This window comes from Harmonia axyridis, chromosome 4 (genome assembly GCF_914767665.1).
Source record: "Harmonia axyridis chromosome 4, icHarAxyr1.1, whole genome shotgun sequence".
Classification (NCBI taxonomy): Eukaryota; Metazoa; Arthropoda; class Insecta; order Coleoptera; family Coccinellidae; genus Harmonia; species Harmonia axyridis.
The window spans coordinates 43360594-43379239 of NC_059504.1; the positions used below are offsets into that span (position 1 = coordinate 43360594).

General features: G+C 35.4%; 1 protein-coding gene across 19 annotated transcripts in view; it reads left to right on the forward strand.

Annotated features, from left to right (window-relative positions):
• The window catches only part of LOC123678523 (tensin), a 320051-nt gene that overhangs the window by 206007 nt on the left and 95398 nt on the right, over nt 1-18646 (forward strand). For 2 of the 19 annotated variants that reach the window (XM_045615588.1, XM_045615591.1), the window contains exon 1: nt 10420-10783. The exons of the other annotated variants lie outside the window; for them this stretch is intronic. In XM_045615588.1, coding sequence (XP_045471544.1) covers nt 10727-10783 — 57 coding nt within the window. In that variant the 5' untranslated portion in view covers nt 10420-10726. Of the gene's footprint in view, nt 1-10419; nt 10784-18646 lie in introns of those variants that run through there. 19 annotated transcript variants of the gene reach the window in all.

The following is an 18646-nucleotide window of genomic DNA, read 5'->3' on the forward strand; positions in this document are numbered from 1 at the left end:
GCGCTTCATGTCAAATTTGATAGTTCATATTGGGGACAAAATTTGCTCACTGAAAATGACATATGCTTCCTCCATCTAAGTTTATTACTCTGAGGTTTAGATTGTCAAGTATCAGGGTATTGGACTCAGTAAATGCAGAAATCAAATGAATCAATTCTTTTGCTCACAAAAATAAAAAGGACGAATCAAAAAATTCTAAACAACAAATCAAAGTAAAATTATTAATTGCTTTCTTGTTCTTCGCTCCAAAGTGAGTTATTCTTCTTCAGTAAGTTATTTTCTGTTTTTGAACTTCCGAAAAGGTCTCATGTACTTACGCATCCGCAATTTACATCGTACAATGAAAAGAGTTTAAATTCCTGTGGAATGCTTAAGACAGATTTCTGAAACGCCAATCAGCATATAAATACCCTGACTAGCTGTCAAATCTATGGTGAAGTGTCATTTGAGTTGCTGAAGGTTAACTACTTTGATTTGATTAACCCGGCAAAATCGGATTGTTCTTTTCATCCGGCCTGTCAAAACAATGTCAACGTAAACGTCAAACTGAAATCTATAAAGCGGGTCAGTAGCGCAACTTGATGAAAGACAATCCAATGGCAGGCAATATCGTTTCAAACGCGCTATAAACGTCTTGTACTAATTGTTCAATCGTCTCAACGCTCAAGGATGAAGTAATGCGACTCATCTACAACATAAATAAATTAATGAGGTTGCATCCCACTATTGGAATATTTGGGTAATAAAATACAGAGTATTCACTAATACACAGATGATGATATTAATCGACACTCTAGTAAGTCTAACTCTATCTCTAACAAGCACAGTTCAGAAGGCAGAACCGAAGGGCTTAAAACACTAAGGTTATGTCCCTGTCGTTCACTCTCGATCATCGAAGATCTATTCTTGTTTTCTCTCTCGATGGCTCTCGATGGCCTCGCCACGCGCAGACTCGTAGCGCCACCGTACGACATGAAGTAATACTTTCAAGTGTAGGGTTGGTTGTCTCTCTCGTAATCTGTTCGGATGAAGTAATATTCTAACACCCACCAAATTGGTGGACAAACAGCTCGTGAAATTATTCGATCAAACGTCAATCACATTGTACCGTTATCTATGTAGAATTGGAAATCACATAATATAATATAATCCTTTATTGATTTCACTTCAAAATATTCTCGTTTTTTTTAATATCAAAATGAAATCACTTACTGGAATCCCCTATAGAAGATTCCGTGTATTTAGTAATATCACGCAAATAATTTTGCAAAAGTTATTCATTAACTGCAAGAAAGAGAAAACGATTATTAGAAGAACCAACATGGATAATATCTGAAAGGAGGCTGCTATAATTTAATTACACATCTAGTTTCCTCTTCTCAAAAAAAAAAAACTATTGCCTAAAGATGTTGAATCGCTTTCACTTCTTTGAATAAATACCATCAGAAAAAATATCCTACTTCGTCAACATAATCATGCTTTTCTATCGGCAAAAAAGAACATTAAGCTGGCTATTAATTAAAATTAATAACATCGGACTCGGATGAGGCCAAAGGAAGTAATGAGGAAGTATCGAAGACTAATCTAGTGACATTCGTTTTGGTATTAGTCGGGCAATGAAACTAATGAAGTCCTGCAGAACTTCTCTCACGCTGTAAGAGGGAGGACGATACATCGAATTTCGTTCACAGTAGGTAAGAAGGTAATTGCTCTCAATGCTCGTATTATATGGCATTAAATTGAAGCGAATATTCACGATATATGAATTTATTTGCTGAAAATTTCTCGATTATCCACGCTTCAGATGTCCTGCAGTTTCTGGAGCGCTACAAATTCAAGACGAAGAGTTATTACTTCCTTCATTGGCGGAACGTCTCAAATCTAAGAATGAATATTACCTTGCAGTGTTCCAACGCTGCGATGCAACCGATAAAAGAGGAAATAATAAACTTCGGCGTAAAATTTGCAGTGTTCTTCGATGAGAATAATGACCAATAAGACCAGAATGTATGAAAAATGGTAACCGGTTCATTCCGAATGTTGGTAATGTTTTTTGTAGATATTTATGCCCTCAAGAAGGAATTGGCCAGTTCAAAGTGAAAATGTACAACTTTTTACACCGTACAAAGTCATCGCAGTAGCGCTAGAGGGAAAATTAATGGGTACCTTATAACGGGTGTTTTTTTTCGAGGTATATAACTTCAAATTGGCATTACTGTTCAAGATGGCGACCGATTTAACAGCTGTTAAGTGATTTGTCTTCAGTTTGGTTTGGCAATTCATCACGAATAGACTCACGCCTGAACAACGCTTGAAAATAGTGCAATTTCATTTCGAAAATAATAGTTCTGTGCGGAATACGTATCGCGCACTACGTACATTTTATTTTGTTTAGCGATGAAGCGCACTTCTGGTTGAATGGCTACGTCAACAAACAAAACTGCCGCATTTGGAGTGAAGCTAATCCTCAAGTGTATGTCGAAACACCGTTACATCCAGAAAAACTGACTGTTTGGTGCGCTTTATGGACTGGTGTAATCATTGGTCCGTATTTCTTCAAAAACGATGATGGCCAGAACGTTACAGTCAATGGTGATCGGTAAAGAGCCAAGATTACTAACTATTTCATTCCTGAATTGAACAACCATGATGTCTAGGAGCTGTGGTTCCAACAAGACGGCGCAACATGTCACACAGCTCGTGCCACAATCGATTTATTGAAAGACACGTTTGGTGACCGCCTAATTTCACGTTTCGGACCCGTGAATTGGCCTCCAAGATCTTGTGATTTAACACCGCTAGACTACTTTCTGTGGGGCTATGTAAAGTCATTGGTCTATGCGGATAAGCCACAAACCCTTGACCATTTGAAAGACAACATTCGCCGTGTTATTGCCGATATACGGCCACAAATGTTGGAAAAAGTCATCGAAAATTGGACATCCGAGCCAGTTGTGGCGGTCATATGCCAGAAATCATATTTAAAATGTAATGCCACAAGATTATCCTGCGGATAAATAAAATTCATGTCAATCGAATAATCGTTGTTTTATTGTTATTTAAAGTTCTATAGCTCTAAAAAAAACACTCTTCACATTCAAAATGAGTATATCACAAGATGAAAACGTCAAATTGGAATATTTATGTCTAATTTCGAGGTCTACAATAAACAATACTAAGATTTGAAATCAACATTTTCCATACATTCTATTGCCTGGGTTCTCTATTAGTTAGAATTCTTATTGAACGATTTCAACGCAGTAAGTAGGAAATCTGGATTAAATTCCATATTTATCGGTTCCATTTAACCGATTCATTACCGAGAAAAAGTTATAAAACTCTACGACACCCAATTATGCAAATTCTGTCGTTTTGCCAGCGGTGATATTTGTTACTTGAATAAAAATGACGCAATTCAATATTTACCATTCAAGGAACACATTAATATGGAATTCGTTAGACTGTCCGTAACCGAGCATAAACTTCTATGGCTGAAATATTATGAAAACTACACATTTTATGTGTGCCATAAAAGTTAAATTTGAATAAGCAGAACTGGAAAGTATTGTTGATTTTTATGGCGTACATTCTTTCGAACCGCGTAATGTCTGTTTTTGTTAGAATAACGTGTTGTGGAAAACTTGTCGACATCAACCAATCAACTTTTCGATAACTTTCGATCTTTACATCAGGTTGGGATCGGTGGATCTATTTTGGGAATGGATCCACATTTGAATTTGATAGATTCTTGCGTAGATATCGCTGGAATTCGATGTGGAGAACTTCAAGGTGACATAACATTTTTTACACTTCGACTATCGTCTGTCCAAATTATATTTTTTGCGCACTTTCAGGGCAACAGGAGGCTGTCATATTGCTGAAAAATCTATAATTTTTTGAGCTGAGGATGGTTCATTGATTGAGTTCATTAGTAGTGATTCACGGCTTGGCTTGATTTTCAAGATACTTGGCTCGAGCTTAACTTGATTTCAAGTCGAGCTCAAGTCAAGTACTAGTTTTTCAATCTCAAGTCAAGTCAAGTATTCATTTATTAATACTTGAATCATATCAAGCTACTTGATTTTTAGCAGTTTTATTGTGTAGTGTCACATCAATAAAACAAATGATGAAATGAGAAGGAACCTTGCAAAAAACACTTTTATTTATTAAACTTGTATAGAAGAACCGAAAATATCAACTTTTTTTAAATAGAAACATAAATTAAATCACTATAAATCATAACAAAATAAAAAATAAAGTTTCTTAATATTCCATAATTTTCCATCCAGGATCTAAGACACATGAGGGATCTTATAGATTCGTCGCCTAACCTATTCCGGGTTTTTGTAACTGTAAGCGCAGCTCTAGAAAATTGTCTTTCTACAGGAGCTGAAGATGCTGCCGTTGATGCTGGCCATTTTGAACAAGTTTGGAATGATATTTCTGAAACTATCAAAATCTACCAATAGATTTGAATAGATGAGAAAACTACTGAAAAAGTCACACTGGCGAATGCTTCAGTCTCTCGTCGCTCGAGAAATCTCCTTATTTAGTCTAAGCGCGCACGAGATGTAGTTTCAACACAAGAAAAAATTAACAACCTTTTTTAATCCTACAACACTATGAACCGTAGAATGTCTTGATTTGTTTTGAATTTTTCAAATCAAAGAAAATAGTCTGAAGGTGGTGAATCACAAGATATCGGTGGCCAATTATGATTCCCACTTCGGGAAAAAAAGGTCCAGAAAACTGATAGTCTTTTCTTGTCGCAGTGATCTATTTACATGTACTCTATTTGTACTGTATTCTGTAATATCCAAGATTCAAAATAATCGGAAATTATGTTATTGCGATTATTGAGTAGCTCGAATTGGAGTCAGAGATAACCGCAAGAAAAACACAAATTTCACAACCAATATTCCCATTATACAACGATAAGATAAGTGATTCGGTAAACTTATTTTTGAAAATACTTTCGTTGACCGTGACCTTGGAAAAGGAAATAAGGTCGATCGGATCGTATTTTTATTTCGGTCTCATCTCAGGCGGCCTGATCGTTTTGTCCAGCTATCAGACCACGCGAAATAATTGGTCTGAAAGGCGTCCTCTTCAAGGTCAACCTCGGGTCTCATCTCGTACTTCGGAATGCGAAATAACTTGCTTTATTTAGAATTAACAGCGCTTATGTCATTGCATCAACGGCGCACAAGGGAAATGATTCCGTCATGAAGCTGGTCTCCCCAAGAATTTACTCAATTCCGAGAATATGCGGACCTAACCTTGAACAAATTCTCAGAAACCAGCACGAGAGCATTTCTTGTCATAACTGTGTAATGTCAATAATGAGAAATTATAGAAAAGAGAAATAGAATTATTTTTCTGGAAAAAGAAGAAGCGAAAAATGAATTAAATACAAAAATAATAATAATAACAAAAAACCTAACTTAACCTTGAACAAATTCTCAGGAAACTTGAACGGGAGCATTTCTTTCAAAAATTGTAATATCAGTACCTAATCAGAAATTATGGAAAAGAAAAATAGAACTATTTTGTGGAAAAAGAAAAAGCGAGAAATGAAATAAATACAAAAATAAAATAACAAAAAAAATTTCTAAATTATGACACCATTGTGTCAAAACCCTCACTATCTGATATATATTTTTGATTTATCCTGTTGTCTGGAAATATGATTCCATCTGACAAAATATTAAAAATTAAATCCATTCAAAAGAATAATGAATTATTCACACTGTACAAATTGAGTTAACTTTTAATGAATTGAATAACTACAATAGCATATACATAAACATACGTACATTTATATCAAAAAATGCACAAATTCTGAAACGTTAATTCAGTTTTTCAATTGATTAACCGTTTAATTCATTTGTACAGTTCTGTATAATAATTAATTTTTTTTTTTGGTTTGTTTCAATCAATATGTTCTCAGTTGAAATTATATTTCTAGACAAAAAAGGATACATCTGAGAGATATATCAGATAGTGAAGGTTTTGGCACAATGATAATTCATTTGACCTTTATATCAGGTGTGTGAATAAGTCTTTCCCGTTTTTTGTAAGAGATGGCGCCACCAATACTGTGCGAGTATTTAATGGTTACATATGTCATAATCAAAGCTTATTCATCTGTCAACAATTCCACACTAACACATTAGTTGAAATTTTTTCGCATCATAAATTTTTGAAATCGTGAAAATGTCGAAATTTGAGCCGAGTCGACGTCATTTGCGGGAAGTTTCACTTTATTGGTTCAATTTGAAGAAATCTGCTGCCGAGGCGCATCGGTTGCTTCAGGAAGCTTATGGAGAAGGTTGTGTCGATGATTCAAGTGTTCGCGGATGGTTTCGACGCTTCAAAAGTGGCGATTTCGACGTGGAAGACAAGGAGCGTTCCGGGCGGCCGCAAATCTTTGAAGATCAAGAATTGGCGACTTTGCTTGATGAAGATTCGTGTCAAACGCAAGAAGAACTTGCTGAAGCATTGGGAGTTGACCGAACAACCATTTCCAAGCGTTTGAAAGCCATGGAAATGATCCAAAAGCAAGGAAATTGGGTGCCGTACGAACTGAAGCTGAGAGACGTCGAACGGCGTTTTTTCACTTGCGAACAGCTGCTTCAGCGACTTAAAAGAAAGGGTTTTCTGCATCGTATCGTGACTAGCGATGAAAAGTGGATCCGTTACGATAATCCGAAGCGAAGAAAATCATGGGTACTACCCGGCCATGCATCATCATCGACGGCCAAGCTCATGCTCTGTATATGGTGGGACCAGCTAGGTGTGGTTTACTATGAGCTTCTGAAACCGAATGAAAGGATCACAGGTCTATCGACGACAATTGATGCGTTTGAGCCGCGCACTGCGAGAAAAACGGCCACAATACTCCGACAGGCACGACAAAGTTATTTTGCAACATGACAATGCTCGCCCACATGTTGCACAGCCGGTGAAAACATACTTAGAAACGCTCAAATGGGAAGTCCTACCCCACCCGCCGTATAGTCCAGACATTGCTCCGTCTGATTACCATCTCTTCAGATCGATGACGCATGGCCTGGCTGACCAGCACTTCCATCCCTACGAGGAAGCCAAAAAATGGATGGATGACTGGATAGAGGCCAAACCGGTCAAATTTTTTCGCAACGGGATTCGTATGTTGCCAGAAAGATGGGGAAAAGTTGTAGCTAGCGATGGCCAATACTTTCAATAATTCATTTGTAACCATTTTTTCACAATAAAGGCTCAAAATTTGAAAAAAAACGGGAAAGACTTGTTCACACACCTTATAACAATAAAGATTATTCAGAAATTGAAACTTTCGAAATGATCGAATAAAAGAAAATATTATTCTAAAGAACTATAAAACCAAATCAAAATCTAAAACCGAGTTTGGAAAAAATCGAATGAAAAAGTACAAAAACATTACTGATTGGAAATCATTCGGGAAATAACAATCTTATAACAATATTATCTAAGAAGCAATCTGAAATATTTAATATCTGCAAAGATCCTAAAACGTACAACAGAATCAATAGAGTGTTATGGTTAAATTTCTAAATTTCCTTTTATCGCCTACTTGCGTTCTGCGGCACTGTCGAGGTAATGAAATTGTGAATGCAGCAATTCAGTATGAAATAGGATATTCAAACATTTTCTATTCCAAAATGTTATGAAATCTAAGATCGAATGTCCAATGCTGAATATATTGGTTGTATAAATAATTCTCAGAGCAGTTTGACGTGGTCTAATCGAATAGCTTTATTATTCAAAGCCAAGCAAGTGGGAGAATTGTTTTCTTACATACATGGCTTTTTGAGTTCGCAAACGCAAATGCATGACCACCTTATTCTTCAGATCTGTCTCCCAGTGATGACTGGCTTTTGTGAATCTGAAATTGAAAGAAATTTGGCTATAATGAGGGCAAAGACGAATCATTCCACAGAAAAGGTATTGAGAATTAGGGGAGCATTGGAGTACATGTATCACTCTTGAAGGTATCTAATTACAAAATAGTTATTTATAATACAAGTGCAGAAGGCATTGATATTCTTCCACGAGTTCAAAATTCAAAAACGAGCCACGAAGTGGCGAGTTTTGGAATGAGCGAGTGGTAGAATGAGCCTTCTGTACGAGTATTATACATTATTTTCTCTAATTCATTGCATTTTCATTGAAATTAATGAAATATTTCCATAAATATATTTTAGTGATCTTTGCATTGAAAAATGTTGGTTGGCAGAACCGATTTCTTTAAGGCAAATTGATGAATTGACAGATAAAGCCGTGGCGGAAAGTTCGGAGTAACAACATAGAATAATATATATAACCATGAAAACTGTGCGTTTCTGATATATTCTCGCACGATTTTGTTCTACAAGATGTGGAAGAATGAACGGAATAACCACAGAATTAGAGAAAAGTGTTTTAAATGTTTGAGCCTGGGACTTAAGAGAAGTGTTGAGTTTGGGTTTTAGGCGGAAAAAATGGCACCAAATCAAGGGAATACAACAGTTATCTGATCTGTTGAGCATTTGGCCAAAAATTCGTCTTATAAGTTGTCGTGATGCTAAATTTACAAGTTTTCTTTCCACAATTTGGGTATTTTTGTGCGAATTATATTTCGATGAAATTTTCTATTTTTGGTTGGCCATAATTGTAGGATAATTTACAACCATATTAAAAAAATGTTGCTCTTCAATAGTGGGAGAAATCGCGGGTTCTGTTAGCTCAAGGTTAAGCTGGTCCTGTGGTAGGATTCTGTGAAGCGACAACGTAACGAATATAGACATTTCTTCGGATAGGTATTCTGTAAAGGGATTCTGCAATAGTCGTGGTCACCTAGGGATTCACGGCTTGTCTTGATTTTCAAGCTACTTGGCTTGAAGTCAAGTAGTAGTTTTTCAATCTCAAGTCAAGTCAAGTATTAATTTATCAAGTACTCGAATTATATGAAGCTCCTTGATTTTTAGCAGTTTTATTGAGTAGTGCCACATCAAAAAAATGATGAAGTGAGAAGGAACCAAAGAACACTTTCATATGTTAAACTTATTGTATAAAAAACCGAAAAAATTAACTTCTTTAAATAAAAACAAATTGAATAACTATAAATTTCAACAAAATAAGAAATAAAATGAAATGAAGTTTCTTAATATTGAGAAACCTCCAGTCTTCGTTTGATTTCATAATTTTCCATTCAGGATCTAAGAAACATGAGACATCTTATAGATTTGTCGCCTAACCTATTGTGAGTTTTTGCATCTGTAAGAGCAGCTCAGGAAAATAGTCTTTCAATAGGAGCTCAAGATGCTGGCGTTGATAAAAAATCCTTGGCCATTTTGAAAAAGATATATGTGAAACTACCAAAATCTAACAATAGATTTCATAGAAATGTGAGAAAACTACTGATAAAGTCACACTGGAGAATGCTTCGCTCGAGGAATCCCCTTATTCGGTTTGAGCGCGCACGATACTGCAGAAATATATGCCGTGCACATCAAGCTCAAGTAATATCAAGTAGTTTGATATCAAGCCAAGCAATAAATGTCTAAATTCAAATCGAGTCAAGCATAAGTATATAACTTTTCACGGGCTTGATTTTCAAGTCAAGTAGTTGGTTAAAATGTCAAGCTACTTGACTTGATGAATCCTTATGGTCATCGAATCCCTTCAAAGAACACTGATCCTTTTCTCGTTATGTTGTCGCTTCGCTATGGCCTTACAGAATCCTACTACTGTTAGCTTAAAGGTGAAGCTAGCAGAATCCAGGATTTCTCCGAAAAACTGAGTCAGCAATTTGCCAGTAGGTTCAAACATGAGTCTAAAATGATGGTGTTATCACATTGTCCATAATAAAACGTTTAGTTTGTTAGTCTTGGTTCTATCAGCATAACGTTAAGCTAGTAAAACCTGCGATTTCTCCCACAATTGAAGAGCAAATATTAAGTCAGCGTGATGATAAATTAGCCTACAATTATGGCCAGAAAAAAAAATTCTAAAGTGGCTCTGCTAGCTTTACGGGGGTCTTAACGCCAGATTACTCTCAAACACAGCGTCATATAGTTGTGCTATATTAGGTAATATCTCTTTAGGCATTTTTTTCGTCGGAATGGAGTTTTTTTATAGATGTTGATCATCGTTGGACAGGATTATTGACTTCAGGAACAAATTAGAAATGTTTAGGCGTTTTTTTCGCAGGTCAACAGTTAGAAGCTCTAAATCGAATTTTTTTAAAACAATTCCGGACATATAGAGCTGAAACCCAGTAGGTATTTCTCGTCCAGAAACTGCGAATTCAACTTGTAGTCGAGCCGAGCCAGCTCGGCAATCCATTCAGCCGACTTGTTCGCTATCGTTTTTCGCCTCATCGTAAATCAAACAGAATTTCGAGGACGTCCACACACACAACGCGCACGAAACGGCGAACCTTCCCGTCTAATTTTGCATAGCCGTCTTTTCGATATCGCTGGCTCGGGCGGCTTGCTTCTGCTTGGCGCGGTTTAGAAAAAATCGCAAGCGTTGTTTACCATCAGATTTCGTCGGGGACGCTTTGAAGACACCGGAGCGAAACTCTTCTCGTGGCGCAAAGTGGAGTGCAGTTGTGGTTGATTTGATGTTGGCTGTGTTAGTTTGATAGACAGTTTTTGTATCGTTTGATGTTTGGCACGTGACTTTGTTTTTAGTTTTTTTTTGTGTGTTGGTAGTGGTGAAAATGATGGATTACGGTAGTGTTCCCGGTCAGGAGCTATTCTTTTGGAAATGGACTGGAGTAAGTGCTTTTGCGCACGCTTTTATGTTCTTTTAGGTTGTGGGGATTTTCCCTATCGACTTTGGGCAGAACTTAAGATTATAGATCGGAAAGAAAGTGACTTTGGGATCTCAAATTCAATTCTCTATTAAATTTCGCGCCAAGTTTTCGGCCATTCATATTGCCATCATAATCTGAACCTAATAGTGTAAAGTCAAGAGAGTCACATCTGTACATATAAGAATCCTTATGGTTTCAACATGAAATATAGATAATCACTATTATAAGTCAAAATAACCAATGTCTCAAATCAAGCAAGACAAACTGATATGTTAGTCAAATATCAGAAAGTGATTTTCTGTCCGATCTAGGTATAAGTTTTACTTGCTCTTAAAAGAGGATATCATCATTTTGCAGGAAATAAACACAAACGATTAGTGTCCAAATTCAGTTCTGCTTATTAATACGATAAGATTCGAAAAATTAAAGACATAACACGCGAAATTCTTGAATTGGTTTCGAATTTTTGAATACCTACTAACTAGTTGTATTAGTTAGTTGACAATAATGATTTTGCACAGTTCCATAGAAATATTTTCATAGATCGGAAGAAAATTGTTGGAATGAATTATTATCATTAGACGTATAAAAAAATTAAGCACCTTAAAAATTTTATAGCAGATTTTATCGGAATTTCAAGTGGACATACATTATTCCGCATACATCATAAAAATTCCACGTGAACGCGGAAAGTAGAATTTTAGTATCTGCTTTAATCTGGTTTCATTTTTTCGTAAATTTTTCTTAAAGACATATAGATTCGACATTGCCAGAAAAAAAAATAAATTGCAAAGGTAGATGACCAAGACCTTGAATCTCGAAAGCTCTTCACTTTACGTTTTTCTCTTCAAGTATGCCGTCATTCTGCTTAAATATAGGTGCTTCTAAATTAGGGGTTCAAAGAAAAATGGATCAATCAAAGGAAATTGGATCATTTTAGTGAAAAAGTCCTATAAACATGGACCCGCAAACGCCCTGTTTCGTTTCTTATACCTTTTTGGGATGATTATACCGGTTCATTGAATCTTTATTAATCTTCACTACAGATTCGGTGAATAATTAGCAAAACTTATTATCAATTCATTCATTACAGCTTACTAACTAGATCTTCATAATAATTTTGATTTTCCTGAGGATTACAAGGGAATTGTTTGAAATTTTTTTCTCGAAATCGGTAGCAGATACGATTAAGCTACAAGAAACCAAAAAGTATTTGTACTACAGTTTCTATATAAATTTTTCTACAATACAAAAAAGGTCTGGAGCAATGAAGTGAGAACTTTTCCAGAAAAAATATCACCCTGAAGATTTGCATTCAAAATAAGCATATCACATAATGAAAACTTTGAATTGGAATATCTATGCCAAATTTGAATCAAATATCTTGTGAAGAGAAGGTGTTACGAGAAAAAAACTTGGAAAAAACACAAACTTCAACACGAACACGAAAACAAATTGTTTGTGGGCCCATTTTATGGGACTTTTTTCTTAAAATGATCCGAGCAATCTGTCTTTTTTGTTTCTACCTTCAATTTAGGAACACTCCCTATATATCAGTAATTACATAATTTATGTTTTAATTCTGTTTTGTCTTCAACAAGTCGATCTTTGTTTGGTTCCATAGATGAATAATTAAGCAAGCATAAGTTCTTGACCCTATTTTAGTACTCAACTTTTCCATAGTTTGACAATTTTCAGTTTGTTTCACAAAATATCTTTTATCAAGAATTCATTCGGTGGTTTGAAATTGAAGGTTTCACATCACAAAAATACATTTATAATTCTGCTGAATCAGCGCCAAAATATGTTTTTCATAATGGCATGTCCTTGGTAATGAATTAATTCAAACTGAGGTATTTTTTTAATACCACAACACACGTCCCGTTTTCAACAAAATCGACATTTATTACCTCGAGCATCTGCCTAATTAGCGCATCAAGATCTGCCAGATTCTGCTATTATCATGTTTTTTAGGTGCTTTCAGACTAATAGGAACGCATCATTCATTACTCAAGTCTCAAGTAACTAATTAGGCTACCTAGCCTAATTAGTTAGTATAGCAAAAATACTACATATATTATATTGTAATGTAATGTGGAATTGTTTTTGCCCTTATCCTTGAACTTGAATGCCAATGTGAAAATTGGTAAGATCATGGTAAAAAAATTGTTGCAATATAAAAGACTACTATATTATGTATATTATACTACATTATATATTTTCACGGAAATTCGTTGTGCTGAATCTAAAGTGTTTTTGCAACACTTATTCCATTCGAATTGTTAGATATAGTGAATTTGATTCAAATATTGACAGTATTTTCTTGAAAGGAACCAGAATCCAATAACTTAATGCTTAATTTCTTCTCACTTTTAAGAAATCTCCCTCGAAATCTCCATTATAAAAAAAATTCCTTCGATTTTATAAAGCATATGATTTGGGAAATTTATTTTCGACTTAAAAACATTTCCATTTCGCTTTTCGTAGACCTTATTTTGTCTTCACGGATATCGCTTGAAATTAGCAAACAATAACTATTGTCGTCGAAAATTTACTACTAAATCCTTTATTCATAAAAATTGAAATTCATTTCGACGAATATTCCAAACAAAAATGAACATTGTCAAGAGATATTATTGCCAGAAGAGGTTGTTGTCATTTCACCCAAATGTCTATAATTGGGAAGGAAGATAATAGATAATAAGGTGAGATGGTCGAAACATAAAGTTGCAAATATACTAGGAAAAGTCAGCTCAGAACGATTGAATCCTCAATAAATTCACATATTTCAGGATAACAACGAAATAATATATTCTCAATTCAGAAAAATAATATCAAATTTTCATTGGTAGTGAAACTGTTCTCTTTTTTAATACGAACATTTTTATAGTTTTTCATCACTTCTGGCCTTAATTGTCATAATTTTCTCATACACGGTGTAACATTGGAATGAAAACATCTTCTCAGGTAGAAAAATTAAGATCTTCGAAAAACCCTGTTTTCATTCGATCCCTCTGCATGCAATCCCAACTCCTCAAATTTGAATAGGTATAAGATGGGTCATGCGATATGTTGTTGAAAAAGTGTTTACTCCTGAATAGGACAGTGGAGATTTTCTGGTTCACCCAATATTGGACTTTGAAAATGACATACCACCTAATTTATCTGGATCATAAACGAGACAAGGTAGGTGTAGAAAATTTGATGTGAAAAACGAGATGAGTGTCCAGAATTTGAAGGTTGTTTTCCCCTGATAAATTGCTCTCTAAGAAGAAAGGCCCCACAATGCTGTTGGCTCAGACATTTATTTTTGTGGTGTTTGTGTGAATTTCACGGAAAATGTGAGAGAGAAAAAAATCATTCATCGGAGATGCAAATAATAATAATAATAAAAACTCTTTATTTACTGAAAAACACTAGTTACAACAGAAAAAAGAAATAAAATTAATAGAAGTTGACCAACGTCATGTATTTTTTCAGTTAAGACACAAAATTGCTAGCTGCAGTCACTTGGTGCTGTAATTTGATTCCATATGGAAAAATTTTTAATTTTTTGACGATCTGAAGAATCCGATTGAGATTAGTGATGTAAGCTAAATATCCTTCTGCTGAATGTTGGATCTGAATAAATAAATGAATCTGCGATGACCTGTCCTAATAACGGGTAGTTTTTTTCGAGGTATATAACTTTAAGTTGGCATTATTGTTCAAGATGGTGACCGATTTAACAGCTATCAAGTGATTTATTCTCAGTTTGGTTTGGCAATTCATCATGAATAGACTCACGCCTGAACAACGCTTGCAAATAGTGCAATTTTATTTCGAAAATAATGGTTCTGTGCGGAATACGTATCGCGCACTACGTCCATTTTATTTTGTTTAGCGATGAAACGCACTTCTGGTTGAATGGCAACGTCAACAAACAAAACTGCAGCATTTGAAGTGAAGCTAATCCTCAAGTGTATGTCGAAACTCCGTTACATCCAGAAAAACTGACTGTTTGGTGCACTTTATGGGCTGGTGGAATCATTGGTGCGTACTTCTTCAAAAACGATGATGGTCAGAACGTTACAGTCAATGGTGATCGGTATAGAGCCATGATTACTAACTTTTTCATTCCTGAATTGAACAACCATGATGTCCAGGAGCTGTGGTTCCAACACGACGGCGCAACATGTCACACAGCTCGTGCCACAATCGATTTATTGAAAGACACGTTTGGTGACCGCCTAATTTCACGTTTTGGACCTGTGAATTGGCCTCCAAGATCTTGTGATTTAACACCGCTAGACTACTTTCTAAGGGGCTATGGAAAGTCATTGGTCTATGCGGATAAGCCACAAACCCTTGACCATTTGGAAGACAACATTCGCCGTGTTATTGCCGATATACGGCCACAAATCTTGGAAAAAGTCATCGAAAATTAGACGTCCAGATTGGACTACATCCGAGCCAGCCGTGGCGGTCATATGCTAGAAATCATATTTAAAATGTAATGCCACAAGATTATCTCGCGGATAAATAAAATTCATGTCAATGAAATAATCCATCGTTGTTTTATTGCAAGTTAAAGTTCTATAGCTCTAAAAAAAAACACCCTTTACTTCACTATTTGAAGCTTCATTTTCAACTGCATTTTCGTTTTTTATTCAGTTTCTTGAAATTTTTGTATCTATCAACATAATTCCAACTCTTTCCCCAATTTTCTACACCACAGTTTCGAAAAGCCTAGTTAAAGACAAAAGTGAATATTATGTTTCTTTCGATATCGAAACCAAAATCACAAAATTTCTAGAACAAAACTGATGAGTCCAAACGATTACCCAAAATTATGAAAATACCTTTTCAATGTGTCACCGTATATAAGAGGCTACACTTGAAGAATAAACAATTCCAACTGTACTTCTCATTTGTGACATTTTTACCAATTCAAGGCTTGAGTATTCTCTCAATAATTATTATAATTCTATTCCTGTATACTTTCCAAATGTCACGACAACACTGAAATCTTATTTTGCATAATGACGGCTTGGCTACACGATGGAAAGCTATTTGAACTGAATATATTTCATTACGTGATGTACTTTGATATAAACCATTGCCTCAGATTCTTCGTCGTTATCTTATTTTCACTGAATTGTTTAAAAGTTTAGACATGCAAACGTGAATCTATGTGAGGCATTCAGAGGTGGGATTCTTGATGCAAATGTGGAGAAAATAACTCTTTTTGGACAAGTTGTTATATTTTTCGAAGTACTTTTATTGTCAAGATGATTTTTGCTTAATAAAATAATAATTGTTGACGGTTTTCCAAAAACAGGTCATTTTGTTCTTGAAAAACTTGTATATTTTGACTTGATTTTGAATTCAGGACTTCAAATTGATATAGCATCAGATCAAAAAACCTCGACACCAACACAGCTGTTCCCCTGTGATTATCCAAGGTATCTTCTATTTTCCTTTGTACCTCTAATTTAAGAACATCCATGTATATTGTAAAAATCCGTCTACTAGGTAAAGGGTGTTTTTTTTAGAACTGTAGAACTTTAAATTGCAATAAAACAATGATGGATTATTCGATTGACATGAATTTTATTTATCCGAAAGATAATCTTGTAGCATTACATTTTGAATATGATTTCTGGCATATGACCGCCACGGCTGGCTCGGATGTAGTCCAATCTGGAAGTCCAATTTTCGATTACTTTTTCCAACATTTGTGGCCGTATATCGGCAATAACATGGCGAATGTTGTCTTCCAAATGGACAAGGGTTTGAAGCTTATCCGCATAGACCAATGACTTTACATAGCCCCACAGAAAGTAGTCAAGCGGTGTTAAATCACAAGATCTTGGAGGCCAATTCACAGGTCCAAAACGTGAAATTAGGCGGTCACCAAACGGGTCTTCCAATAAATCGATTGTGGCACGAGCTGTGTGACATGTTGCGCCGTCTTGTTGGAACCACAGCTCCTGGACATCATGGTTGTTCAATTCAGGAATGAAAAAGTTAGTTATCATGGCTCTATAGTCTATACCGATCACCATTGACTGTAACGTTCTGGCCATCATCGTTTTTGAAGAAATACGGACCAATGATTCCACCAGCCCATAAAGCGCACCAAACAGTCAGTTTTTCTGGATGTAACGGTGTTTCGACATACACTTGAGGATTAGCTCCACTCCAAATGCGGCAGTTTTGTTTGTTAACGTAGCCATACAACCAGAAGTGCGCTTCATCGCTAAACAAAATAAAATGGACGTAGTGCGTGATACGCATTCCGCACAGAACCATTATTTTCGAAATGAAATTGCACTATTTGCAAGCGTTGTTCAGGCGTGAGTCTATTGATGATGAATTGCCCAAAACAAACTAAGAATGAATCACTTGACAGATGTTAAATCGGTCGTCATCTTGAACAGTAATGCCAACTTAAAGTTATATACCTCGAAAAAAAGCACCCGTTATATGCTGTTCATTTCCCCAAAACTATGAGATCAATGTGCATGATTTTTGATATAAAATTCGACACCGCAAGAGAGAGAAAATTATGGGCTCAAGGTTGAAATATATTAATTCCTTGAAAACAAAAGGAATTATGATACTGAAAATGATATTTTTCACCTAACTGAATATCGGCTTGCTTAGATACCTGAATTTCATTGAATAAGATAAGTTTTAAAAGTTAACCAAATAATTAGCTCTCGAAAATACAAGAGAAACTTGTTCCAAAAATGAAATGTGCATAAGAAATTGACATCAGGTCAAAGTTTCCTTTATCGCTTGGAAAAATATCACCTCAAGAATAGTTGGCAGAATTCAGGCTAGCTGGACAATTTGTATAAATTTTAATAAGAGAACTTGGAAGAATCATAAAACATGTAAATCAATAGATGTATATCATAAATTTGGTAAAAAGATTCAAACGTCTTAGATGGACCAAAAAATAATGGGAAATGCAAAACCAAATCTGCAAATACCGTAATACGATGAAATATTTATTCATATCATGATAAACACGTTTTTAGACGTATTGAATCGCGGATCCTACGGATGGGCTTGGTAAGTCGAGTTTCAGCAATGAATCCATTAAATATTCATCAGAGGAATTGTAAATAGAAATTTGATATGCATGGGATACTGGCTGCCAAATTGACTCAACTTTTATGTAACCTTTCTTCATTTGAATAATGAATACCCTGTCAATGGACAAATTCTTATGGGTCAGAATTCAGCCTGCAGCAATGGTAAACTCGACGTGATCTGCATGAACATTTCCTTGAGACAGATAGATCTTGATGATAATGAAGCCGGAAATTTTTTTGATGATAATTCTATGGCCTTTCTAAATAACCTCCGATCGTTGTGGTATGATGCATGATGACAAGCTTTTTAATTCTGAAATCATCAATATGGTAAAATGGAAGTGAATAATTAGGTAGCAACTGCAGCAAATAGGGGTTCAGGGAAACTTTTTATACATGACAGAAAAAAGCTCGGGGAAAAGTGTGTCTTGTGAGCATAATTTTTTTTGTAAGATGGTGGACCAAAGCTGGTTGTCATAATAGATTTTTCCTTTCGAGCCACGTGAAAGATGGAATTCTTGAAGTTATCTAGAAAATACTGCCACAAATGGACAAATTGGTCATGGAAAATTTCATGAAAAGGATATTATGCTACAATGATAGCCGTGGGAGCCATTTGGTTGATACCGATTACCATCGTTAAAGGCATACCTTCCTCTTCACAATGGAATAAACATTCATTGATTCATTTTTACCTAGGAGCTCGAATTTTAAAAATAGGTATACAATTTTAGAAAAA